The 25911-nt window shown below is 48.1% G+C and overlaps 2 protein-coding genes across 4 annotated transcripts; one reads left to right on the top strand and one right to left on the bottom strand.

Moving 5' to 3' along the window:
* Window positions 1-107: 107 nt before the first annotated feature.
* On the top strand, window positions 108-5073 carry LOC128325400 (von Willebrand factor C domain-containing protein 2-like). Its single transcript, XM_053251128.1, has 3 exons — window positions 108-700; window positions 3724-3853; window positions 4461-5073. The coding sequence occupies exons 1-3, from the start codon at window positions 380-382 to the stop codon at window positions 4643-4645; spliced, it is 636 nt and encodes a 211-aa protein (XP_053107103.1). The 5' UTR covers window positions 108-379; the 3' UTR covers window positions 4646-5073.
* Window positions 5074-5844: 771 nt separating this feature from the next.
* B4GALT2 (beta-1,4-galactosyltransferase 2) lies at window positions 5845-20313 on the bottom strand. 3 transcript variants are annotated; one of them, XM_053251126.1, is made up of 7 exons: window positions 19971-20313; window positions 14191-14567; window positions 12318-12553; window positions 11242-11432; window positions 10190-10312; window positions 9247-9351; window positions 5845-7373 (listed from the first exon to the last, which is right to left on the bottom strand). In XM_053251126.1, exons 2-7 carry the CDS (start codon window positions 14498-14500, stop codon window positions 7223-7225), a joined length of 1116 nt encoding a protein of 371 aa, XP_053107101.1. In that variant the 5' UTR covers window positions 14501-14567; window positions 19971-20313; the 3' UTR covers window positions 5845-7222. The 3 variants fall into 3 exon arrangements, with proteins under 3 accessions (XP_053107101.1, XP_053107099.1, XP_053107102.1); XM_053251124.1 differs by having other exon boundaries at window positions 14191-14570; window positions 19971-20312; XM_053251127.1 differs by lacking the exons at window positions 14191-14567; window positions 19971-20313 and adding an exon at window positions 13973-14171.
* Window positions 20314-25911: the final 5598 nt, after the last annotated feature.

The following is a 25911-nucleotide window of genomic DNA, read 5'->3' as shown; positions in this document are numbered from 1 at the left end:
CTCCTTCCCTCCCTCCCTCCCAAGCTCAGGTCCCGCCCGCCTCGTTGGGGAGGGGGCGCTCAGCCTCGGTCCCTGGGCGGGGTGGGCTCGGATTTCATGAAGGGGCGGGCCGGGGCAGGAGGCGGCGGCACAAAGGCCGAGGCGCGCTGTGGCTGGCCGGGGTGACGATCAGCCTCGGCAAGCGCTTCCAAGCGGGACCCTCCGGCGCTCTCCCGGGCACCTCGCAGAGGATAGTCTGGGCTAGTCTGGATGCCCTCTTTCCCCGCCACCTCCGCTTCACTTCGCTCCCCTTCAGTCCTGCTCCTCGCTGCTGCTGCTGCTGCTGCTCCCAGTTCCCACGCCCAGCTTATGCTCCTGGCGCTGTCCCTTGAGTTTAGCGATGCCCTTTCTTTTGGCAGAACTGAGCCTGCTGGCACTGCTGCTGGCTTTGGTGCCCATCCCAGGGTTGGCAGGGCCAGTTAGCACTTGCGATGCCAATGATAGCCTCTACTACGTGGGCGAGTGGTATTTCCTGGACAGTGACCACTGCACCCAGTGTGAGTGCACGACCGAAGGACCAGCCTGTGCCCGCACTGAGTGCACCACCCTGCCACCTGCCTGCATCCACGTCAGCCACTACCCCAGTGACTGCTGCCCACGCTGCGAACGTGTTGGCTGTGAGCACCGTGGACAGGTTTATGAGCTGGGACAGCACTTCCAGGTAAGGCATCCAGATGACTGTTGGTCAAAGAGGTGGGAATGGGGCATGAAAAGTAACCCATTAACAGCAAAAGCGGTAAGGATGGGTGCTGGACACCAACTCTGGTGGTGAGAATCTTCATTACCAGCGCAGCAGTCAAGTTAATAATGTGAATAGGGCTAAGGAAGGAAGGGTTTAGTCACAAAAAGTCTCCTCTATATTTTGAATCCTGCTTCTTAAAGAGAGAGCTAGATGGGAAAGGAAGGAACTGGAAGCAGAATCCTAGTTTCCCTTGTCTGTGTCTGATATCTGGTTAAAACAAAAGAAAAATTAAAGCTGAGCTGAATAATTATTTTTCCATTGTGGATGAGAACTGCCTGAGCAACACAGCTCTGGAAAGCTTCCTTTAAAATCAGAACTCTTTGCCAATTCTAGAAATTGAATAGGGTAGTATTAGCTATAGTGCCCACTGCCCAGCTGCCTCCTTGGACAAATCCCCTCCCATCTTTTTCTATTTTCTAGGCTTGGCATTGGCTGGTACAATATCTTTCTTGTGAGCTGGCTGTTGTCTGTCAAGGCTAACATTGCATGCAGTGTATTTTAGGATCTGAGTCAGCTCAAACAATCTCTGGCATGGCTGAGTTGGCCATAGGGGGTGGGGAATTTTTTGGCACTCAGCCTGCACTAGCCCAGGGAAGAAGACCCTGCCCTAGAGGCTGCAGGTGAAAGGTCAAACCTGGCTGTTCATGGATTCTCTGCCTCTAGGAGTAATATGAACTGAGCGATTAGATGAAGAAAGGCCTGTCCTTATAGTGAGCCAGAGAGTGGACAGAAGTCTGCTTTCTAGGTTAACTGTCCTGGTTATCCAAGAGACCAAATTTACTTACAAGTACTCCTTGAGATATATCTTCAAAGTTAGATATTCCTTGGCCTGTCCTACCAGTTAGGGTTGATTCATGAAAACACTCAAATTCCTTTGAAAGGCAGAGATTTTGGGACAAGCAGCTGAAGCCCAACTAGCTCTAGGAAACTTTGCATAGCCCTGGCTTCCTATTGATTCTCTGCTCCCACCTGTAATCCTTACTGATGGTCAGATTTGGATGGTCTGAATCCCAGGCCTCTGGGATATAAACCCTCTGGCTGCCCCTCAGCATCTCCTGGAACCAAAATATTTAGCACTTGCACAAGAATGGATAGTGGGATTATTAGAGACTTAAAAGGTAAAGTGTGCCGTCAAGTCAGTTTCGACTCCTGGCACCCACAGAGCCCTGTGGGTGTCTTTGGTAGAATACAGGAAGGGTTTACCATTGCCTCTTCCCATGCAGTATGAGATGATGCCTTTCAGCATCCCCCTATATCGCTGCTGCCTGATATAGCAGCGGGGATTCAAACCAGCAACCTTTGGCTTGTTAGTCAAACATTTCCCTGCTGTGCCACTTAAGGTGACATGATTAGAGGCTTAGAAAAGCAAATTATTTTAAGGGGGAAATGTGAGTAACTGAAGTCTCAGTTAATATTTAGCGTTCAAAAACTACTTGGATTGATCAAGAAAAGTAGGATGTAAATATTTTAAAATAGTTACCTTATGTCCAGTGCACTGTACTGTACCAAATCATACGTTCATAAGGGTCAATGGGCATAAAAGATGGATATTATCATTTTAAAGTGCTTTTAGATAAAAATGTTGTGCAATCAATAACATTAGAAACAGCCTCTACTCATAGGTTACAAAGGCAGGAAGGGTCACATTATGGAGAAAATTAACCAGTATATTTAGGTTAATATAGATCATAGATGGATAAAAATAAGATAACAAGTCACCAGAGAAGAGGTGGAATCCCTTCTTTGGAGTTCTTAAGTTGCTGGACAAACACCTGATCGACATGCTTGGGTACAAATGCATCATCTTTCATTTCTGATGGAAGTCTCAATTCTGATGAAAGTACTGTGGCTAATGTCCTAGAACAAGGGGCCAATGTCTTATTACTAATCGCTGGACAGGTCCACTTAGTGAATTCCCAGGCTTTAGCATCACCCAACCTGCAGGTGTGAGTCCTTGCATCCATTGTATTGGTGCTGAAAAGGAGAAATTTCACACAAGCCAATGGAATCTGGGAACTTTCCCCTCAGAACAGGGGAGAGAATAGTATCATTTTCTAGAAGCAGCTAGGTAGTGACATTGGTAACTGCTCTTGTTTTGCTTCGCCATTTTAGTGAATATTGACTCTAGGCCTGTGCTAGTGAGAAGGTGAATGAGTAATGCCAGGGATGAAAAAGGATACTAATACCATTTGCTGGATACTTTAAGCAAGAGCTTGGTTTGGTCATGGATATCTGGAGTGCTTAGTCCCCACATTCATATGTCTTTTTAGCATGTTGGGATCCCTACCAGTTCTGCCCCTTCTTGGGGCAACTATTCCCCTCCTAATCAATTTGCCCAGTGTCAGCCATAAGGATAGCTGAACAGCCTAGACACTAGCACCTCTGTTAGACTGTGCCCAGCAGGTATGTGATCCTTCACCTTTCATTTCTACAGAGCCTCTTAAACTGTTGTCTTGATCAAGAGTGCCCTCCGATGGTGCAATCCAAGAACTACTATAACTATGCATTCAACTCCAAATACTCCACATGTAACAAGATGGGCCTTATATTTCAATTGTGAACAGATCCATCCTTTCCCTGATATTTGAAGAAGATACACCATGCAGCCAAGCACCACAGCCAGTCAGGTCTTTCTGGCACGTGTGTTTGGCCCTTCCAAAGTTATAGAAAAAGACAGAGCTAACACACTGGGAAACTTCAGCCCATCCATTTTGCAACTTGTGAAACATCCCTTTTGCAGTTTCTGTAACTCTGCATGAATATGCATATTGAGCAACTGATCACCTGAACATATAGGAATGGCAATTTACAGGAATGGGGAATAACTTAGCAGCTACTCGGAAGCATTGCTGGCTTCATCATCCTGTGCCCAACACTGTTGCATATGTAGAGAGGTGACTGAAAACTGCCTTGCCACATTGACCATCGTTTCTCTCCCACAGCCATCAGAGTGCGAACAATGTACCTGTGACCCAGATGGCATCGCTCGCTGCCTAGTGGCAGACTGTGCCCCTCCACCCTGTGTCAATCCCATCTATGAGAAGGGCCACTGCTGCCCCACCTGCAAAGACGGTGAGAGATGGAGCACTGCTGGCAGAACAAGAGGCAGATGTGGGATGGGGCTGTAGCTCAGTGGGAAAGCAGCTGCTTTTCATATAGCAGGTCCCAGGTTTAATCCTTGGCATCTCCCGGTAGGGCTGCAAAAGATTCCTGCCTGAAATCCTGGAGAGCCGCTGCCAGTCACTGTAGACAATACTGAGCTAGATGGACCAGTGGTCTGACTCAATATTAGGCAGCTTCCTACTTTCCACACCTGAAGGAGTGGCAGAAGTCTCCTTGTTTAATCTGTGGAGAACCAGGAGATTGCATGAAAAGAGCACTGTGGTCCTTAGAACTACCTAGGGACACATAGGAATCAGCAGAACTATGGCCCTGGTTCCTGCCTTACATAAAGGGACTTCTGCAATAATAAAAAGATGCCCTCCTGCCAGAGAGAGTGTCCAACATCACCGAGTTGGAAGCAAGATGGGCATCAGGTACAACTCCAATTTTGGAGCATACAGGGCCATGAAAGAATTGTTCCTTTGGACTTTTGAGCTGCCTGCCATATCTATTTCTAGGATATGCAAGAAGCCTGCGAAACACTGACAGATTCTAATGCATGCTCATTTCTTCACAGGGCCAAACTGCTATGTGGATGGGAGCCAGCACCGTGTTATCCCTGCTGGAGAGGGCATCTGGGTAGGGCCCTGCACACGTTGCCGCTGTCATGATGGCCAGGATGCTGGCTACTGGGAAGGAAACCGGGTTGCCAAGTGTGAGCGGCTACGGGGATGCCGGGCTACTTCTAGACACCACACTTAACTCCTTCCAACACCCAGCAATTCGTAAAACCACCTTCCCTTACTTCCTTTAAGCCTCCAGTTGTGCAAACAATGCCCTCATCTGTTCCCACCCTCAGCTCAGTCCTAACTTATCCACCCCAATCACATCCCCAGGCAAGGAGCAATCCCACTTCATAATCCAGACCTGCTCCTTTGTTCCCGTATCAATCCAGAGCTACTATACACGGGGCTAGTCCACAGGACAAGCTCAACATAGCCAATCCTCTTTGGTTTTTCCTTTCTTGGGAACTTCCCTCACTCAACCCTCCCCCAATCCTCACAGGCTTGCTATCAGTTCCACTCCAGGCCTGTCCAGACACAGTACCATTTGCAGGCCTCTCCACTATTTAACTGACTCACCTGTATGTAATTCTGGAACATGTGACAATAAAGGATCCTTACAAAATAGCGCTCTCGTCTCCTATACTGAACAACTATGCTCACTATTTCCTAGGCCAGATCACCCGGCCCTTCCAACTGGTAAACAAGATGAGAGAGTATGGCATGTCAAGACAGGCTTGAAAGTGCCTCCCCGTGAATTTGGGGATTTTGGCAGGAGAATATTAGGAGGAAGAGCTGTAGACTAGAGCTGCACAACTTCATCCCTCCAGCTGTTTTGAGGCTGCAGTTCTCATCCTCCCCAGCCACAGTGGCCAGCTGTCAGGTTTGATGGGAGTTGCAGTCTAACCTCTACAGGAGAGCCAAAGTTGTGCAGTCCTGCTTTAGCTAGTATAAAGCCACCCTCCACAGTGCTGTCCCGAACATAAGAACAACCCTGCTGGATCAGGCCCAAGTCCCATCTAGTCCAGCATCCGGTTTCCCACAATGGCCCACCAGATGCCCCTGGGGAGCCCACAGGCAAGAGGTATGTGTATGCCCTCTCTCCAGCTGCTGTTGCTCCCCTGCAACTGCTATTGAGAGGCATCGTGCCTCTGAGGCTGGAGATGGCCCATAGCCACCAGACTAGTAGCCATTGATAGACCTGCCCATGAATTTGTCTAAGCCCCTTCTAAAGCTATCCAAGCTAGTGGCCATCACCACATCCCATGGCAAAGAATTCCATGGATTAATTATGTGCTGTGTGAAAAACTACTTCCTCTTGTATGACTTTTTCTTCTGTGAAAAAGTACTTCCTCACCACCACCACCCTCCTACATTCCCCCCACAAAAAGAGTCTCCCAAGTCTTGAAACTTTATTGAATACAAAAGTCTGATCATAGTGACCAGTGCTGCATTCACCATAGGCTTGAAAAGGGATCAAAACATTCAAATGTACAAAAGTCACCAACACCGGGGCTCTGCAACACACTGATGCCTGGCTTCAAGCCTGGCCCAGCTGCCACCCCAAAGTGGACAGACACAGGAGATTCTACCTCCCAGGCACCATAACCAGAATCGAGGGACACCCGTGGCTTCCTACTCCAGATACTAGGCACAGGACCGCCATGAGTCACGAGCAGACTGTCAGACCCAGGGACCAGGCCTGAGGTGGTGGCAGATGGCAGCTCAGCAAGGAGGGCAGCATGAGTGGTTGAGGGTAGGCTGCTTGGCAAGTGGTGTAGGGATGGGGAGGATTGCTTGGTGAGTAGGGGTTGGGCACTGAGATAGCGGATCAGCGAAGACACACAGGAAAATCAACTTCTCCTTCCTCAGCTCTGTAGCAATGGCCGCAGGCCCATTCATGCCTATGAAAATGAAGAGCCTGCACTGGAGTAGGCCAGACCACACCATCCTGAATCTGCCCCTACTGAGAGGTGCAACAGCACTGCCCAACCAACTCACCCCATTCACAGGCCAAGGAGCAACTGTTGCTAGGAAGAGGTGCCTTGTTGCCCCCCCGCCAGACAGGCTACATGTCACACTAACCGAGGAAGCACTCAAGTATTCGAATGAGGGTTTGTATAAAACACCCCTGTGTTCCTGGAGCCAGAGGTGACATCCAGGGCCCAGCAGGGGACAGCACCAAGCCATGAATGGAGGTGGGCAGTGGCCAGACCCATTAGAGCTTCTACTGCGACGGAGCTCTCCTCACCTGGGCACAAGTGAACCATCCGTACACCGTGTGAGCCGGCAGTCGTCATAAGAGAAGACCTTGCCCTGGAAGGCAGCGGTCTTGCAGGCTGAAAGAAGACGACCACGACCACTGTACTTCTGGAATCCTTAAGGGCCCTGCAAAATTCAGGGAGAGGGTGGGCTCTGGCTGAGACTCGGGAGGGGTCAAGGAACTGCTCAAGGCTTCTTCTGCTCTTGGCACCTTCCAACCAAGAATAGGGCTTCAGTACACCCCAAACCCCAGCACTGAGCCAGGCACCACGAAACACTCACATTCATTCCCCACCTCTGAAGAGCACTGTAGAGAACTGACTAGAGATAAGGAGGTGGGCTTCAGCCAACGGCTGGGGCAAGGCAGAGATGTAGTCTGGGCCTTTACCCCATCCCCACAAAAGGAGGCAAACAGGTCCTCCAAGCCAGGACACAGTCCTCTGAACCAGTCAGGGCTGGGATCCACATAGCTCCTCATGCATGGGGCCATGGGCAGGGCCAGGCAGCAAAAGAGTCAGCCCCGAGGGGGGCGTGGTGGTGGGCGGCCAATCTCCACAGTTACATTGGTGTACATGGGACGGCGAGACATCTCCACCAAGCGGTACTGTAGTGAGCCGATGCCATCACGTTTCATGGTCACCTTGGTATTCTGGATTTTGGTGAACCTGCCAAGGCAACCAGAGAGAACCTCATATTACACATGAAACTATACATTAACCATTAAGCTAGTCTAACACAGACTAAACTTATAAACTATTTTTCAGTTAATGAAATCGAAGCTCTAGTAACCACTCACATCATTAGGTGAGATTTTGAGTTGGTCCCTTACATGAGAAGTTATGAATAAATTGGCAAATGTCTCATTTAAAATGATGGGTAGAATGACAGGTTTTTTGTAAAATAGTTTCTTTGTTTTATGGGCCACTTTTCTTCCTTTCTGCCTGTGCTTTCTTTCTTTCATTTTTTGTGCCTGGAAAAGTCCTTTTCCTCTTCCTCCGAACTTATTTTTCTGGTCCTCCACCTCTCCTTTATTTCCTTCCACTGCCTCTTTCTTTGCACTTCTTCCTTCCCTTCATTTCCTCTGGCTATTGGTGACAATGTGTGTGTGTGTGCATGAGAGAGAGAGAGTGTCATGATTTTTTGTTTTTTTCCCCTTTGTGGGCAGCTATATTTAACTATGGTTAGAGAATTAGTAATGTAGTTCTTTAGATGGCCAGCAGCTTTCACTTGTTAACATGAGCATTGTAAAAAGGAAAGGAAAAGGGAACCTGAAACAGAACAAATTGCTGCTTGTCATTGCAGAGGACCAGCCCTCCATTGAAACAATAGCACTTATTTTAAGGGTAACTAAAGATAATTAAGCTTCTGAGGTGGTAGTTTTCCATAAGAAGATGGACTGCATGTCAGGTCTTAATTTTATAAACTCTTAAATATCCTGGAAGGTTAGGGGAAGTATGGGTTTTGGAGTGTCAGCAACAAACCCATGATACTCCATTGGGAAATTATACAGGTTAAATAATACAGCAGTTTCTTTGTAACTTTTCCAGCATAAGAAGCACTTTCCAGTCTCTCTCTTTTACCCTGCCTGGGGATTACTGAAACTATGTAAACACATATTGGGGGAAGTGCAGGTAACAACTGCAAGAGATATCTGTGGGAAGAAGATGGAAGGAGGACCCATAGCTCAGTACTAGAACACATGCTTTGCATGTAGAAGGTCCGAGATTCAGTCCTTGGCAACTCCAGAAAGAGCTGGGAAAGACCCCCATTTGAAATCCTGGAGAGCAACTGCTCATCACTACTGACAATACTGAGCTAGATGGCCCAATCATCTGTCTCAGTAGAAGGCAGCTTCATATGTTCAAACAAGAATCACTATCAAATGACATCCCAAATATGGAAGGGATGGTATAAGGGGAGCCTGGAAGGCTGTGGATGGTGACTGCATCATTAGACTACTAAGGTAGACACCATCATTCCTCAGAGTGAGGAATGATGGTGTCTAACTTATGAAAATGGGGAAGAGTTTTGTTTTCAGATCACCCATGTATTCTGGGTTATCGCTTAGCCCTACTAAGTGCGGCATTTCTCTGGCACTAAATGTTAAATTTAACAACCAACCTAGGCATTAACTACCCATGGGTTTACTTCCACAAACCTGGTGCAGGGCTGGGACTCAGACTAATGTCTGTGGCTTTTAGAAGGGAGGGGCAGAGGACCACCTGGGGAGGGAGCTGGGAAGCAAGGATGGCACTACAGCACAGCAATATAGGCAACTCTGACAGGAAGCTTTTCTTTTGAAGCTGGGTCCATGGACATACTATGGGGATACACAAAGCATGTGTGGCACACTTTGCTTTTGAGGTGTACCATGAAGAGGATGCTATATAGGGAAGATGAGCCTGGAAGATTGCTCTTCCATTGGGCACTGGGCTTGTAGGAGGCATGTGATACGGAAGTTTATGCAGACGTTTCAGGGAAGCTCACTGTCTCTTCGCACCCACAAGCCATGTAGGGAGCCAGGATGCTCTCACTCACCGCTGGGGATTTGGTTCATTGTGCCGATCACGCTCATGCTTGATCATGCGGTAGCGCCCAATGCGGGCATCAGGGCGTGACACCTTCATACCATTGAGCGAGATCCTGTGCAAAACAAAAGTCAAAACTTAAATCAGAAAAAGGGTAGGTCTCAAACCAGACTTTGCTCTGGCCTCTATTCCAGGCCTGGTTTTCAAAGCTCCAACCCCAAAGATCATAGACATAGTTCTTCCATTGGGCCCTCTCTGTTATGTGCTGCTGAATGGCTACCTGCCTGTAGTCTCCATTGTATACTTGTAATCATTACAGAAGAGACACCTGTTGCATGCTAACGGTGGTTTACATAACTACTCCATGTGATAACATTGGCCTCTTGTCAACTGATAGACAGGTGGACCTTGGTATCCATGTGAGTTCTGTTCTCCGCTACTACTGTGGATACTGAAACCATGGATACCAAGGAATTAAGTCAGTGGGAAGGGGGGCGGGTTAGATTCCAGGAAGCTGGAGAAAATGGCAAAAATCAACCAAAAATGCCCCCACCAAGGGAAAAAAGTGCCCTACCATGCGCTGTGGGTCTCCAGCTGTCAAGGAATATCCCACCCCCTGTCCCGATTCCCCAATTTTTCTGTGAAAAATCACAGGAGGAAAGTTTCTTTTTAAAAACATGAGCCACAAAATGGCTCCTTAAAATGATGGTTGGAAATGACCTCCGAGGTCATTTATGGCCACCCCCGACCTGTGGATATGTGGAATTAATCCCCCCCCCCCGCTTGCCATTTTTAAAGCTTATGCTGAGGTCAGGTGTCAATTACCCGGCCACAAATACACAAATCCATAGGCAGCAAGGTTCTGCTGTATTCCCAGCAGCCACCACACAGAGACTGTCTACTAATTCATAGAGATCAAATACTAGCTTGGCTCCACCCAGCCTCTCACGCACCGGTTAAAGATGTCGTCATCTTCCCCACCCCAGCCCCAGTACTCATTAGGGAAGCCATTGATCTTCAGAAACTGTGTCTTGCTCAGGCCAGAGACACCTCCAAAGTAACCAGAATATGGTAGCCTGCAAAGGACAAGCAAGAGAGATAGGGATCAGTCAAGTCAGGAACGGGTTTGGGGACACAGAACCCGATGGCCCAGCTAATACTGCTGCAGTTCAAATGCCTCCTCCCAAGTCGTCAAGTCGATCCCACTGAGAAGTCAACCATGCTCCTCAAATCCTCTGCTTCCCTTCTGAAGAGTGTGGACTCCAAGGCTCCATTTTATACACACTGTAGCCAGTCAGTCTTCTCTTGCCTACTTTGTGTAGGCTGGGCTTTACAACATGAAACATTAATTGGGTGTGTGTGCTTATGTCACCAGCATAAAGGTTTTGAAAGTGTCCCTTGCAAAATACAATATCACAAATACACCAAAGCCTAGAGACCTTTAAACAGAAACTCAGTAAATGTTCTAGAGAAATGTCATACTGGGGAGCACAAAAAACAGATAAGAGAGTTTTTAAAGCCTTGGCCTTCACTAGGCTCAGCAACAGAGAGTGCAAGCATACACTGCATTAGGGATATTCTGTCCAAAGAATCTTTAAAGGCACAGATTTAGGTATGCTATACTGGGAAAGTAAGTTGTGTGTGGGTGTGCAAAAAAGGACAGATACCTTCTGTCATACTGCCTCTGGTACTCTGAACAATTTCAAAGAAAAGATCTCAGAAATTTCTCAGAAAATTTCTCAGAAAAGATCAAAGTGCATACAGCTGCAAATTTAATTTCCAATTAAACGATCTAATGTAGTGGACTGGGGAAAAATCTCTATATGGGGTCCTGAAGAACAGGATTTGAAACTTACTAGGCAGGCAGAGCTGGATCCAGGAATTGCCAGCATGACTCAATGTAAGGTGAAGTACAGCCAATTACTGGTGTAGCATCGTGCGATTCCCAACACAATTTAATGTAGCAGAGAGCATTTAGTAGGGAGCCATCCAATCCATTACTTACCGGAAACCAAACTTATCCATGGCAACAGCAAAGTGCCGGGGCTGATCATAACAGCGATAGAGATTCCGGTCATCCATGGGCACAAGGTCAACATCACTGAAGATGAAGCAATCGAAGCTCTCATCATCTCTCAGGGCTTCCAGGAAACCCACATTCAACAACTTAGCTCGGTTGAAGGTGTCTTCACCGAACTGCATGGAAAAATCATCAAGGAGAGATGATACTCGCATTTCACTGATACTCTTACACAGTGCATTTGGCCTGCCTCTCAAGTTTCTTTTCATTGTGAGCCTCAGTCTTCCTCTGCCAGGTTTTTAGATTTGTATTTAGAATATTTATATAACACTTTTCAACAAAGAGGCAGGTCTCACGATCAGTGAGACCCACTTTGTAAGGGTGAGTGAGGAGAGTGGGCTTAGCCCACTCTCCCCACACATGAGCAGACAGTCTGCTCTGGGTGGCCGAACCGGCCACCCACACGACTGCCACTCCGTAACAGAGCTGGCGGGTGCTGGAAGCTCCACCATGCCCTGCTCGAGCGCACAGGGCATGCTGGAGAGACCCATGGAGCTGGCTTTTCACCTCCCCTCTGGGGGTCTACTTGTGAGGAGCCACACCGCAGCAACTTATGATCGGGAAGCCCGGGTTAGCGGAGCACTCGCTCCACTAACCCGGGCTTAGGGGAGGGCTACATAAGCGGGTGACCCGCTTTGACTCAACCGGGGTCGGCTGCGAGCCCAGTGAGTCTCACGATCGGTGGTAAGCGGGCTAAGCACCCTGAGCCTGCTTTCCACTGATTGTCAGAGTAGCTCCAAAAAGTGTATATAGCACAGAAATGGGGGGCTTATAATCTTAAAAAGAGAGACAGGAAGACAGGAGACCAGCAACAACCACTGGAGTGACAATGGGTTGAACAGTGACAGTTACTCTCCACCTGCTAAATAAAAGAAAATCCACACCTGAAAGGTATCTCTGTGTCTAGCTAGCAGGTTTCTCCCCAAGGGATTTTATTGCACTATGCTCTAAATCCCAACGATTTCTTCTCCCCACTCAGACATCACCACTCCCCCACACACCTGGTTAATGATATAGATGCCATACGACACCTTCTGACGTCGAAGGATTGGGTGCAGGTAATGCAGCCAGTACTTGAGGTGGTGCTCACGGTGCCGGAAGGGAATGAGGATGGCCACCTTCTGGCGAGGCACACAGTCCAAGGGTGAGTACTTGCCACCCTCCCGCACATCCGGGTTCTCCCGCTGTACCCGCTCCATGCTCATGGGAGAGCTGAACTCAATAAGGAGACGGCCCACTGCAGGAGAGAAGAGTCCATTACCTATGCATTAGCCTTCCAGGACCAGAATGGCCTCATGACTTGCACACTTCTAATAGGCTGTGCCACTCTCATTAGCCAAAGTGACAGGACACTGTCCAGAAAAGTTCAGCTAAGGAACTCAGACACCCGGCTGCGTATCCGTCATCAAGGCAGTAAACAGTCAAAACACAGTTACATGTCCAAACAAGATCCTGGAATATATTCAGAACTTATCAAGCTGACCAGTGACAACCTGCCATAGGTGTACAACTGGCTCAAAGTCATCCTAAGAACCAGACAGGATAATCAGTACTCATGACATCAGAATGGGGCAAGGTGAAAATTCAAGCACTGACTCTTTTGCTATCCCTGAGACAAGGGATGTCTCGGGGATTAAGAAGCACTGAATATTTTGCCATCTTTGAAACAAGGCTGACCTGCAGGGCTTAAGAGCACATCTGGCTTTCAATCCACCACTGGAGCAGCAGCAAGGCAGTCCAATAGTGGCAATACTCATTTGGTAGGCAAGGGTGGGAAGTAGAAGACTCACTGGCCCCTGTCATTGTGAATGGAAAATGCTTTGAAATCCTGCCAGAATTGTTGAGGACATGTGTCTCTGTGTCCTGAATGGTTTATCTCCAGAGGAAAGAGATGGTCTGTTTCATGCATTCACTAGGAAACATGAGACCTTGCACCCTATACTAAGGCATGTCTAGAGCAATGTTGAGCCTTACCCCCAACTATATGTAGACCATCTACAGAGGTCCCAATGGGCCTTAATTGAGAATGTACCCCAGTTTTGCAATCAGAATTTCAAACCATCTGCTATAAGATGTCAATCTGACCAATCTGCATATGTTTGAGTCCTTTGTTCTGTTTGAAAATATGGTCAGCAGCTGTAAGGGAGACCCACTGGGAACCCATGTACACAGCTTTGAGCTCCTGAAAGAAGGGCAGGATATAAACTCAGCAATGAGGAAACCCAAGTTCTACTCAGAATAAGTTATTAGTTTTGGACAATACTGCTTAATTAAATCTCCTTTCACCATTTAGCATTTCACAAAATCTGGTCTGCTTTGGGAAGAACTGAGGTGGATTAAGATGTAAAGGAGGATAGTATCATGTGGCTTGGGAGAACAGAGGGTATGGGAAGACAGGAACTATTGGAAGAGACAAGGAGTTGTCCAGGGTAGGCACATTCCACCATCTGGCCACTGAAAATATGTCACCCAACACATTCTTTGGTTTGCAAGCTTTCACAAATACTACCCACATGTTTCCCCCCCAAAAATTTCTTTACTAGTACGAGGATCAGATTCATGGTTAGAGGCCACATTTTATGATTTGCAGTGCACTACAATGATATAAATATCTTAAAGAACTGGCTACCCTGCAGATTCCTACATCTTCCAATACCTTCTTGAAGTGTCTGAAGCCAGAGGCCACTTGTCATATTGTATGGACAGGAAGCGGAGACAAAACCACAGGTGCGGCAAGCAAGCACAATTCTAATGCTGGGTGACCACTGAAGCAGCTTCTATGGGTGGGGGAAGGTACAGAGAGGCAGGCAGGGTCTGCGGACAGGCAGGAGACTCCAAGACCTCATCTGCAGTAGGACCAAACTGCAGTCTCACCTAGGCCAGGAGGCATCTCTGGGCAGGGTGGTAAGGGCTTCTCGGTGATGGTGCTTTTGCCGCTGATAGACTTGGCACTTGGGGCCAAGAGCTCAGGGCCCAGAGGCCCGGCAGTGCTGTTAGGCCGAGACGCATTGCCATAGGGCAGAGTGCGAGAGGAGTTGCGCACATTGAAGCGGCTGAAAAAGTCCAGGCGCTGGGCGTAGACGTCAAAGTAGAGGATCATGATGATGAGGAAGTGCAATAGACAAAGGAGCAGTACGGCCTTGCAGATCCTCTCCAGGGTCACCCCCACCAGCAATCTGCTCATCTTCTGGGCACAGGCCGGCCAGCATCGGGGGAGCACAGCGTAGGGGGCTCTGGCCCAGGCACTGAGCCTACTGGAAACACACAAGGAGTCAGGAATTTTTCCACGAGGAATCGTCATTAACCTAACAGCACCCACCCACTCCCTGCTATGATTTCTAAGCCTGCCCTATCCCACCAGACATTCAAAGGTGACAATGATTTTAAGACAAGACAGCTTTCAAACACAGAATGCAGTATGTTAAAATCAAGCAGATATTATCCCCTCTGTTCCCCTCTCAGCGCTGAAAACATTGAGTGAAAGCACTGCCTTCTTCCTCCCACCCCCCAGTATGACTTTGCACGCTTATGCTATGGGTACCGTTTCCAAGCTATGTCCACCAGGTCTTTCAATCTAATTATTCTCCCAGTCTTTCACTCTCTCTTTCTAGAGGGATATTGACAGCTGGGCAGGAACAAGCCCAGCCCAAAGAAGCAAAAGGCTGCACAACTGGAACTCAACAAGGACAGACATCCAGGGGAGCAAAGAGGGAAGATATGGCATCCCACTTACCAACAACAACAACAACCTCCAGCACTTATCAGCATAACTGAAAGAAGGGCAAATGTCCCTTGAGCATTCGGAAGGAAAGACATAGGAATCATATGGGGAATAAGCCAGGAAAGAGGCTGTTTCTCTCACAGGGAAGCAGGGTCTTTCTTATCCCTCCAATGATAGCTCAGACATTAGCCAGACACAGCTCCTGACACTTCATGAACAAAATAGCCTCCATGCCAGCTCCACTGGCACTTACGCACTCCATTCCATATTAAATCACAATTTTAAGCCCTTAACTTAGATCTACAGCACATACATGCATACGAGTCAGTTATTGTAGTTCAATTGCCTCTCAGTACACCTTTTAATAGAAAGGGCACTGTTTCTACCGCATTTGGAAAGGAATAATTGAGCCGTATTTGAGGCTGTTCTACTTTCACTTTGAAATCCTGCTGGCTGAAGCGGAGGATCCTATCTTTTTGTGGCGGGAGGTGGGGGGTGGGGAATGAAAGCTGGAACTAAGGCACAAGTGCAGAGAAAGTGTCTGATCTCATCAGCAGGCTCTCCTCTCTCACCTATGAATTCACTGGATAATATAGCAGAGAGGAGGAGGAAGAGATCAGCAAACAGACTAGATTGAGACTCCAAAGCATCTTATTGGCTCAGTCTGCCCCATGACTGCAAGGACTTGAACCCATCTGGTTAAGTCAGTGTAGGGGAGGCATCAACATCCTTGAATATCCTGCTTCTTTGCTCCTCTTTGCCTATTTTAAGTGCCAGGAGATACAAATGGGTGTCTTCTGGCTGCAAGATTGTGATAGATGACGAAGGGAGTATCTGTAAGAGTAGGATACACAAGGTAACTCTCAGAGGACTACCTACTGTTGGTGAAAGGGAATGGGAGTTTTCAAGTAACAGCACTTCAGGCAACACCGAAAGGCATCTGATTAATGTAGCTTAATCAGAGGAAGGTTATAATAAGCTGTTTCATTCAGACAAACAGTGGGCTAATCACAAAGCATTTAGTACGTCAAACAGTTGCATATACAATACATTCACCAATGTACCATAATCCCGTAAAAGACCTCTCATTCTCTGGGACCAAAGCAGCACTCACTCTGCACCTAACTACTATGAAGATTTTCTGTGACAACGGCAGGAGAGAGGCTGGGCAGCTCTCACCCCCTCTCAAGGGGAAAGGAAGCAGAGGGCTGAAAATGATCTCAGGGGAAACTGTAGGGGTGCACTGGGGAACAGTAGCTCTTTTCCAATGCTATATTCACAAGATCACACCTCTGTACTTGTTTCACATCAATCAGTTGGGAACAACCACCCCCCTCTGGCTCATATTCACTAACAGATTAGAATCTTCACTTCACTTCACTCAGGTCTAGTTCACACAAATAGCAGATGAAATGGCAAAATTGTTCCTAGACCATATAATGAACTGCAGGTTGGGGATCAGGTTGAATGCTTTCCCATCATCACTGGGAGGAAAAAATCCAGATACATAGACTAGCAGCATGCAGGGAGGAAGGATACACTAGAACTCTCCTCCAAAATATCTACATTTCTATGTACACATACTTTTTATATCAGTTGTGAACTAGGCAACATGCAGGGATGTAGCTATAATTGAGCAGATGAGTTCAAAGACTGGAAGTGGCCAGAAGTGCCTGGTGTGCATGCACACAACATGTATGTGCACAATGTGCGCACACGCACCGGGCACTTCCAGTCCGAGGAGGCACCAGGGCGGCAAGGAGGTTTGCTGCCGCCCTGCCGGACCGTTTTAAAAGACAGCGCTGATGAGGGAAATGTAGTGGGAGGGGTAAGAGCACCCTCCCCCATCCTTAAAGATAACCCCCCCCCTTTGAACCAGCAGGCGTCAGTTCTGTGCACACCACTACTGTAGTGTGCCTCTGCTATTCTACTACTAAAGATGCCTAAGCATGGCGGGGGGGGGGGAATAAATGTGAACATGGCAGTGGGTAGAAAGCATCTGGCATGATTACCTAATCCAGTGTTTTACATACATCATCTGCCAGTACTATGGCATACCCAACACAATACAACAGTGATAAGAGTTCAAAGACAGAAGATGATACAACCAGCAGCATTCCGACAAAGAATGGGGAAAATGAAACCCTCTAGAAATGTGCAGCTACCTTGTACTCTATGGTTTTGCCAAACCCACTGATCTCGTGCACCTGTACAAGGGCCATGACTCAAGCAGGTGCAGGCCTCAGGGAATACAATACTTGCATCGTGGCCATGTAGCTTCTTAACAGGTAAGCTTTTCTTAAGTAAGCAGTGGGCTGACCATATTTTCTCATCCACACTCCTGAGCTCTGCTCTGCACTGATGCTTGCAAGTGTGCCATCCAGTTTTATACCAGCAGACTCATGGCGGCTGTGGATGAATAAGCTGTCTTCATCAGGTGATGCATGCAACAAGACATAATCACTTTATAGGAATACAATGAAAAGTGGAAAGAAGGGCTGCTTTGAATATTCCACAGTTTGCTTTAACGTCGTCAGAGTTTGTTGCCTAGTGAGCAAAACTGCTCTTTTTGCTTTAAGGATAACTCCTCCTTGCATGGAAGGAAAATGGGGGGAAATAGATCTGGACCTTAAATACCAGGACAATAAATTCAGATAGTTTGCAACCAATGATATGCCTACATCTGTTAAAGAACAAAATACCTCACAACAGAACATGTAGATATCCATTAGAACATCAAAGTGCTGGCTTGCATCAGGTGCCACTTGTTCTAGACTAGAGTAAGTTGGACACAGTTCCTTCAAAACAGCTTACTTTGGAGCAAGCAATTGCTGGGAAGAGGTGCCAATAACACCCAGTTAAATAGTTTTGCTAAGCCACTGGGGTTCATACTCAGATATCTCCCTTGCCAACCTGCCACTGTATTCAAAAGAGCACCTGGTTTTCTCTCACACAAGGCCATGCTGAGAAAGACATGAAGTCAGAAACCACAAAAACAATTCAAGTCACAGTTTGGCCAGTGTGCCAGAGGCTCCTGATTTCCAGAGCAAGGCAAACTGTTGCCTAAGCTAATTGCATGAAGGAAGAGCTCATTTAGTCATCCTTCTATCCCCAAAAAGTTAACTGCAGGAGCCTCTTGAATGAGATGTCAGAAACGGAAGAGCCAAGAGTTAAACGCATCCCAGGCCTGACTGCTCTGCCCATACAGAGTCACTCTCGTTTTCCCCTTGATTAAGTATGTAGTTGGATATCCCATTGTACAAGCAGAGCGCAGACAAGATGGGCAAAACACAGGTTAGCATAGTTGGAGAGATGGGCTTTTTGCAATGTTAACAATCCACTAATGGAGCCAGGCTGCAGCTGGGCTGCTCCTTGGCTGTGAATAATTTATCTAGAAATTCAGTCCTTTCTTCTATCTGGCAATCAGCAGAGTGCAGACACAAATGTTTAGATATTTTGTTGGCATTTAGAAACACTCAGGTTTTAGTTGGACCAAAACACAGCCATGAGTCATTGATGCTCTGTATAAACCCTTCTTGGAAACACTTCTTAAAATGGTTACCTGTTTGGAAAGGTTACACATGACATTTTCCCTACCTGTGAATGCAGGAAGCAGCAGCACAGAACCCTCTACTTTCTAGATGCACACCTTTCCAGGCTATTCGAAGATGCAATAATCAAAGGAAGGACTAGGCAATCTAGTGCTAGCCTAAGCCTCCATTCCCATATGGGTTCTCAAGGGGTATACAAACAATTGGCTTAGCAATAGCCCATGATGGGCAAGTAGCAATGCTGAAAAAAGGTGAGCTGCTGCCAGCAAACTCTTTTGCTAAATCAACCCAAATGCCAGCAACAAGGCCATTCTATTCCATAAAGAGCACACAGCCTGGTAAACATGCACACACTCCATTATTTCTCCCATCACTATGAGGCCCCTGGCTCCTAAAAGCAGCTGCCCCTTCCCTTTCCCTAAAAGAAAGGCTGCATTGTTCCTCCAGGGATCCCCTGCATGGAACAGGAAGTCCTCAGTCTTGTCGGGAATCTTATGGGGATAAGAACCCCAGGAGTGATCCTGCCGAAAACAAGTGGAGTGGAGATCTACGCCTGCATAGCAGGTGACAAAACAGACCTCCACCCTGTCCTGGAGGCCCAGACACAACCGCTAGCAGAAGAGCCTTGGGGATTGTGCAGGAGCCATCTTGGGGGAGGGAGGCTGACTGGGGGGAGGGGCTCAGAGGCGAGCATCCTAGAGACAGGCAGAGGCACACCTTTCAGGGGCATAACTACCATTAGGCAAGGGGAGGCGGCTGCCTGGGGGCCCCCACGCCTTGAGGGGCCCCCCCAGAGGCAAGTCACATGTGAAGTGAGTGTGTGTGTATCAGCAAGGGGCCCATTTTAAAATTTTGTCTCTGTGCCCACTCCAGCCTCGTTACGCCCCTGACACCTTTACTCATACACATACCTGCCTGTAAACACACACCCGTGCCTAACTGTACCTAGCAACACCTATTCACACCGCACGCAGCCACGGACCTGTACACATAGAACTATCAACCTGCAGCCCTTAGATACCTATTCACAAGCCAGTCCACACAACGCCCGGTTTACCCAAGAAAACAGAAGGCATCGTACTCCAAGACACAGCCAAGGTATCCAAGGACTTGCCCGCCTGGGAATATGCCCCCAAAGCCAGGGGATGAGCGCATGAGATGGAAGAATGGAAGGATCCGCGTGAAAGCAGCAAGACAGACAGCCATGCTGGGAACACACCCAGCCCCCTTCCCAACAACAAAAGGAGGGTGCAGGGCTAGAGAGGAAAGGGCAGGCAGCAGTCTCTCTAACCCCCCCCCCGTCATCGGCTGTGATCCCTCCCCAGCAGACCCCCCTCCCCAAGACAGTCAACTCGGTTTGTTCTTCGCTCGCTCCCGCTCACCTCCTGGCTCGTTCCCGGCCGCGCCGTGCGCTCTTGGTGCCGCTGTCTCTCGGCGCCCGGGCCGGGCGGCTCAGGGGACGGCACGGCGGCTCCCCCGGCCCCAGCCCGGCCCGGCCTCAAAGCGGGCGGCTGCTCGGCCAGCAGCAACAGCGGCCCCTGCGCCCCATCCCGGGCAGCACACGGCCGAGCTGAGGCGGCAGGACCGGCGGGCTGCCACACAGGGTAGCGGATCAGGCCTGCCTGGGCGCGCCAGCGGCCCCGCCTCCCGCGCGCTCAGCGCCGCCCTCTCCAGCCCCTTCCAACCATTCCTATCGCACCCGCTCCCCCCCCCCGCCGCCTCCCCAGCCCCACTTAATGCAACAGGACGCGGTGGGGGCGGGGGCGGTCCTCCTCTCCAAGGAGTCACATGGGAGGGGCTGGGTTTCTTCCCAGCCCTGCACGGAGCACGATGCCCGGGGAAATCTACAGGGGCGTCCTCGGGGACGGCGGCGGCGGCGGCGGCGCGGAGGTCCAAATCCCTGAGGTCCACTTTCTTCGGCTCGCAAGACCTTTGAGAAGCCACCCACACTCGTGTCAGAGATAAGCCCCTGTCATGGTAATGAGATATTTGGGATGCTGGATCTCGGGCTTGGGTCTCAGAGGCCCGTTTCTGACGATACGAGTTCAGCCCTGTGGTATATTATTTCAGTCCTCCGCTCCGGAGGCGCCAAGCATTTTTAGATTGTGAGCCGTTTGAGGACAGGGAACCATCTTCTTTGTCGCTCTTATCGCTGTACTATGTAAACCGCTTTGAAAACCTTTTTTTGTTTAAAAGCGGTATATAAATATTCTTAATAATAACGATTTGAAGAAATGAGGGGGTTCCTTTGAGCACCTGCAGAACGCATTCCCCTTACTTCCGAATAGCCTAGTCTCTATTCTCATTCCTGAATTGTTAGAGGCAGGGCTTTCGGGTCAGGCAAGCATAAGGCTTGGCCTCTCTCTTTTCAGACATTAACCACTTCAGGAGGCATCAAAGGTACACTGAACGTGTGGAATGAGAAGTGAGGTTGCTAGATTTTTTAAAAAATTGGATATTGAATTTGGTGTGCTGAAATAAATGTTCCAGAGGGTTGTGATGTTTAGAAATGAGACAACAGGGTGATGGTGGATGGAGGATTCTGGCCCTCATTTCGTTCGCTGCATCTCTGCGACTTTGCCCTGTGGAGGACCTTGCCTTCCTAGTCGATATCCTGTGTTGTGGGGAAAACAACTTCTAAGCCCCCTTCTGAACATGGCCTGACCCCAGACTGCTGTTTTGGCACGTGACACAGCTTAACTAGCAGCAACCTGTCTACATTTATGTATACTACTCCTGGCTGCCATGTTTTAATGCTTGGAGGTGGTGTTGCCTAGGGTAACCAAAATCAGCAGGGAGCTCGGGCCCATCTGGCAAAATGCAGCAAAGGGGGAGGCTTTGGCCTCCTTCCAACCCACAGCTCCATAGAATCAAAGGGAATTGTATGGTACCCTACAGGCAGACAGGGAGGGAGCCATTCCAATTTCATATCTATTACTGCTTTCTCCCTCTTGCTCTGTATTTGACCTTTAAATGGGCAGTCAGCTCTATGCTAGTATTACTCCAGTGCTTAGAGGAAGCATGGCCTACCTCAGCCGGCTATATATGAGTTTATTTATCACCACTTGGACCTGGTTAGGCATTTGAAAAGGAAATGGAGATGCAAAGAACTTTTTTTGTGGTAAGGATAGATTAGGTGATACTGAAGCCACTCACACAACTTGGGTAGTAAAGTCAAAATTCCAAGCCAGCTCAACTAGAATAGGATATGTGAGGTATATCTGCTGCTGCCCATCCCCAAAGTGTCCTCAAGGGGCCCTTGAGTTATCACTTGAATATAACTACAAGTAGAATGGAGCACAGCAAGGAAAAATAAACATGCCAGAATGTTTGGGGTACAATCCAGGGAACATAGGAACAATATAGGAAGCTGCCATATATTGATTCAGACCATTGGTCTATCTAGCTCAGTATTGTCTTCACAGACTGGCAGCGGCTTCTCCAATGTTGCAGGCAGAAAACTCTCTCAGCCCTATCTTGGAGAAGCCAGGGAGGGAATTTGGAACCCTCTGCTCTTCCCCTAAGGGGAAGATCTCATAGTGCTCACATAGAATCTCCCATTCAGATGCAACCAGGGCAGACCCTGCTTAGCTAAGGGGACAAGTCATGGTTGCTACCACAAGACCAGCTCTCCTCCCTCACATGTTAGGTGCTTCCAGACTCTTAGATTTCAGTAGAGACGAGATATACCCAACACACCCTAGTATGTATAATTTTTGCCTAACAGTCATAAAGCACCATATCAGTAAGACTTAGAGAAAAGTAGATATACAAACATGTATAAAGCATGCAACTCATAATTCATTATGTTTTGTGGTGAGTAGTAACTAGCTAGGGAGCCTAGTCTGATAGCACACAATACAGCTACTTTGCTGAAGCGAAATAAGTCTGGCCAGTGCCTGGGTGGATGATCACCTAAGAATCCTAAGTATTGCCATAACAGAACAGTGCCATACAATGGCAGCTGGGGGAGGGGAGGGAGCCAGGGGTAGCCACAGGCAGGGCTAGTAGTAAGCAGGACCAACCCTAAGTTAAAGAGAAGTGAATCACCAGCCTATGGTTTCTCCATTTGTAAAGTTGTTTATTTGTCTCAACCAAAATTTCCATAATTCACACCAACACTTGGCAGCTGGCTATTTAGTGCTTAATTCACCCTTTGGTTGGCTTTGAGTAAAGGAATCCTGCCCTTAGACTGGTTCATGGTGAGAGTATGAAAAGTAGCAATGCCCTCTCGCTCTGCATTGCAAAAGCAATATTTGAGCAAGAGAGATAGCAGCACAGAGGGAAAGGAAGAGATTGTATGTTTGGTGAGAGAATGGGGGGCTGGCAAGGGGTGGATGCTCTCTCTGCCCCAAATGGGGAACCACCTCTGGTGCCATAATAGAAAAAAGGTAGGATATAAATGTAATTGATACAAATTTAAAATAGAAGACTATCTCACATTGTGTTCACTACCTCCTGTTGTATCCTCCTGTCTGGGTACAGACAGCTTTGTTCTTTTACATTTAATCTTCTCTCTATTCAATTTGACTCAGGAATGCTCTTTTGGGACAAGGAACCATCTTATTTCTTTTTCTATGTAAAGTGCTTTAAGAACTTTTGTTGTTGAAAAGCAATATATAAACATTCATAACAGTCACCAGTGCTTCTGTGCTAAGTTGGAGATACAGGTTTGAACATTTCCTGATATGTGTACAAAGAATGAAGCCATCATATAGACACCAACCAGGGTAAGGAAGTATGCTCCATAAGGACAGAAAACATCTGGCTACTGAACATAAGCCACAGAGACCAGGCTAGCAGGCTGTTGCTGTAGACCTCCTGAGAGGGAAGCCCAGCAGGAGGACTGGGGAGAAAACTTGATATGTCACAGCCACCACAACACCTCCAACAGCTATTGCCTATGAGAATTCTAAGGGGTGAGAGCCATTAATACAATTAGCTCAGATCAGCAGCAGCAATAGTAGTGGCAGCAAGAATATCTGGTGGACTGGCAAAGAGGATTCTAAATAACAGCATTACAGCACCTTCTTCCTCCTTTGTCATAGTTACCTTTCAGGGGATCAGTTGGAGCAAAATTGTACCATTGCAGCCTCTCCTATTTTGGATCTATAATTGTGAGGGTAAGATCTTCTAGGCCCAGCCTCTCTATGAGGCAGAATGAGGCCGCTGCTGCAGGTGGTAGAATAGTGGAGGGTACCACCATTTGTGAGCCACCTAATGGCGCAGCAGGGAAATGACTTGACTAGCAAGCCAGATTGCTGGTTCAAATCCCCACTATTATGTTTCCCAGACTATGGAAAAGACCTATATCGGGAAGCAGCAATATAGGAAGATGCTGAAAGGCATAATCTCATACTGCACAGGAGATAGCAATGCTAAACCCCTCCTGTATTCTACCAAAGACAACCACAGAGCTCTGTTGTTGCCGCCAGGAGTCGACACCAACTCGATGGCATACTTTACCTTACCACCATCCACCGCTGTTTACATTCCTCTGTCACTCTTCCTCCTCCTCTCATATCCACTGAATTTGAGGAGGACAAGGTGAAGTGAGCAGAAGGCTGAGTGTGGAGGAGAAGAGTGGTAGGCCAGAGAATTCTCTTGGACTGCTCTACCTCATCACTCATCTCCTCCACACTTCTTAAGCTCCATTCCCCATTCCTTCTTAAATTCAAGGAATATGGGAGGGGGAGGGGCAATGGCAGGCACTATTATTTGTGCAGCACCAAATGGGGGGGGGGGAGCGGCCCTTGACACCCCATCTGAGGCACAGGGTAATCCTGGGCTGGCCTTGCTATTATTAATCTATAAATCAGATTGTATGGTTGTGAACCACTCTAACAAGTAATACATAAATACTCGAAGAACCACTCTGCAGGGCACAGGTCAGCAGGAGGAAGGACCTGGAGTGTCTTGACATCGGAGATGCTGAAGCACCTGCAATGCCATCATCTGGGGGCTCCTGCTAGCAGCTATAGGCAAGATTAGTGGCAAGGCTCTCACAGGCTCCTCCTCCCTATGCATACGGAATCCCCACTGTCCAAGCACCATGGTGCCACAGCCTCCTCTTCCTATCTACATATGGAATTCCCACTGCCCAATCACCATGGTGCTTCTGCTCCCACAGGCTCCTCCTCATCTGCATATGGAATCCCCACTGCCTATTCACCACAGTGCTTCTGCTCACGAACTCTTGCAAGAGCTGCCACACATGGGATTAGCCATGGGTACGCCTTAGAGAATTATACAGATAGAAGATAGATTGTTAAAATAAAATAAGGGACAGTCTGGGAAGGGAAGGACACTTTGAGGGGTTGTGAAAATGAATTAGTTTGAAAGAGAAATAGACATGTTGCAGTGATGAAGGACACATTAAATTTGAATTCTGAGCTTTGGACTAGGGATATGCAAAATGTTTCAAGCTTGAAACAAAATGCCCTTTAAATAAAGGGCCTGTTTCAAGTTTGGAACAAAACAACCCCATTTAGATCAAAACGTTTTGACTGCCATTTTGGAGGACTGTTTCCCTTGCTAATTGGTTTTCTGGCATTGGCTTGTGATCTCCATGCTTCTTGGTTGGTTTGTTATCATACAAATCAAGTGTTGTCATGGGCAACCATTCCCCATTGGCTGGAGGGGGGGAGGAACCCAAAGGAGGGATTTTCAAAATGTATTTAAAGGGACTGGGAGATAAAGAGAGCCTTATAGTGTGCCTCTCTAGAAGAGGATACATCAGAAGAGGAAGGATTAGAGACTACAGCAGCAGAGAGCAGATTGGTGGTGGTGGGCCCAGTGGGGAGAGAGAGAGACTGCTGGCTTATCTGTATCTTTTTCTTTTTGCAGTGCCAGCCAACTACTTCCCCGCCCCCCACTTTTTTTGTACCAGAAGCCAGTGGCTTTAACTGGGTGCTGTTGTGGATTTCCCCCCTTGTATCCAGCTCCCAAGCAGGGGAAGCTGCCTGTGCGGTGGGTGCAGTCAGTGGGTAAGCAGTCTAATTGCTCAAAGCCTCATCCCCCAGGCCATTTGCCGAGATGATCACTTTGGATGACCAGCCATTCCAGGTGGTAGAGAATACTGGCTTCCACCAGCTGCACCTGCTGCTTGCTCCCAACTATAAGACCCTCTCATACACCACATTCAGGCAAATAGTGCCCTCCCTGTACCGGGCATGCAGGGAGGCAGTGTTGGGGCTGCTACATGCAGCAGTGTCTGACGTAAATGTAGACTGCAAGCTTCGTCCCTGTCCCTCACGGCGCACTGGTGGGGGCAGAAGAGTGAGGGTGCTGCTGCAACAGCCCCTCTCACATACTAAAGTGCAG

Source organism: Hemicordylus capensis, chromosome 4 (genome assembly GCF_027244095.1).
Source record: "Hemicordylus capensis ecotype Gifberg chromosome 4, rHemCap1.1.pri, whole genome shotgun sequence".
Classification (NCBI taxonomy): domain Eukaryota; kingdom Metazoa; phylum Chordata; class Lepidosauria; order Squamata; family Cordylidae; genus Hemicordylus; species Hemicordylus capensis.
Note: the sequence above shows the minus strand (reverse complement) of the source record. Positions and strands in the feature narration are given on the sequence as shown.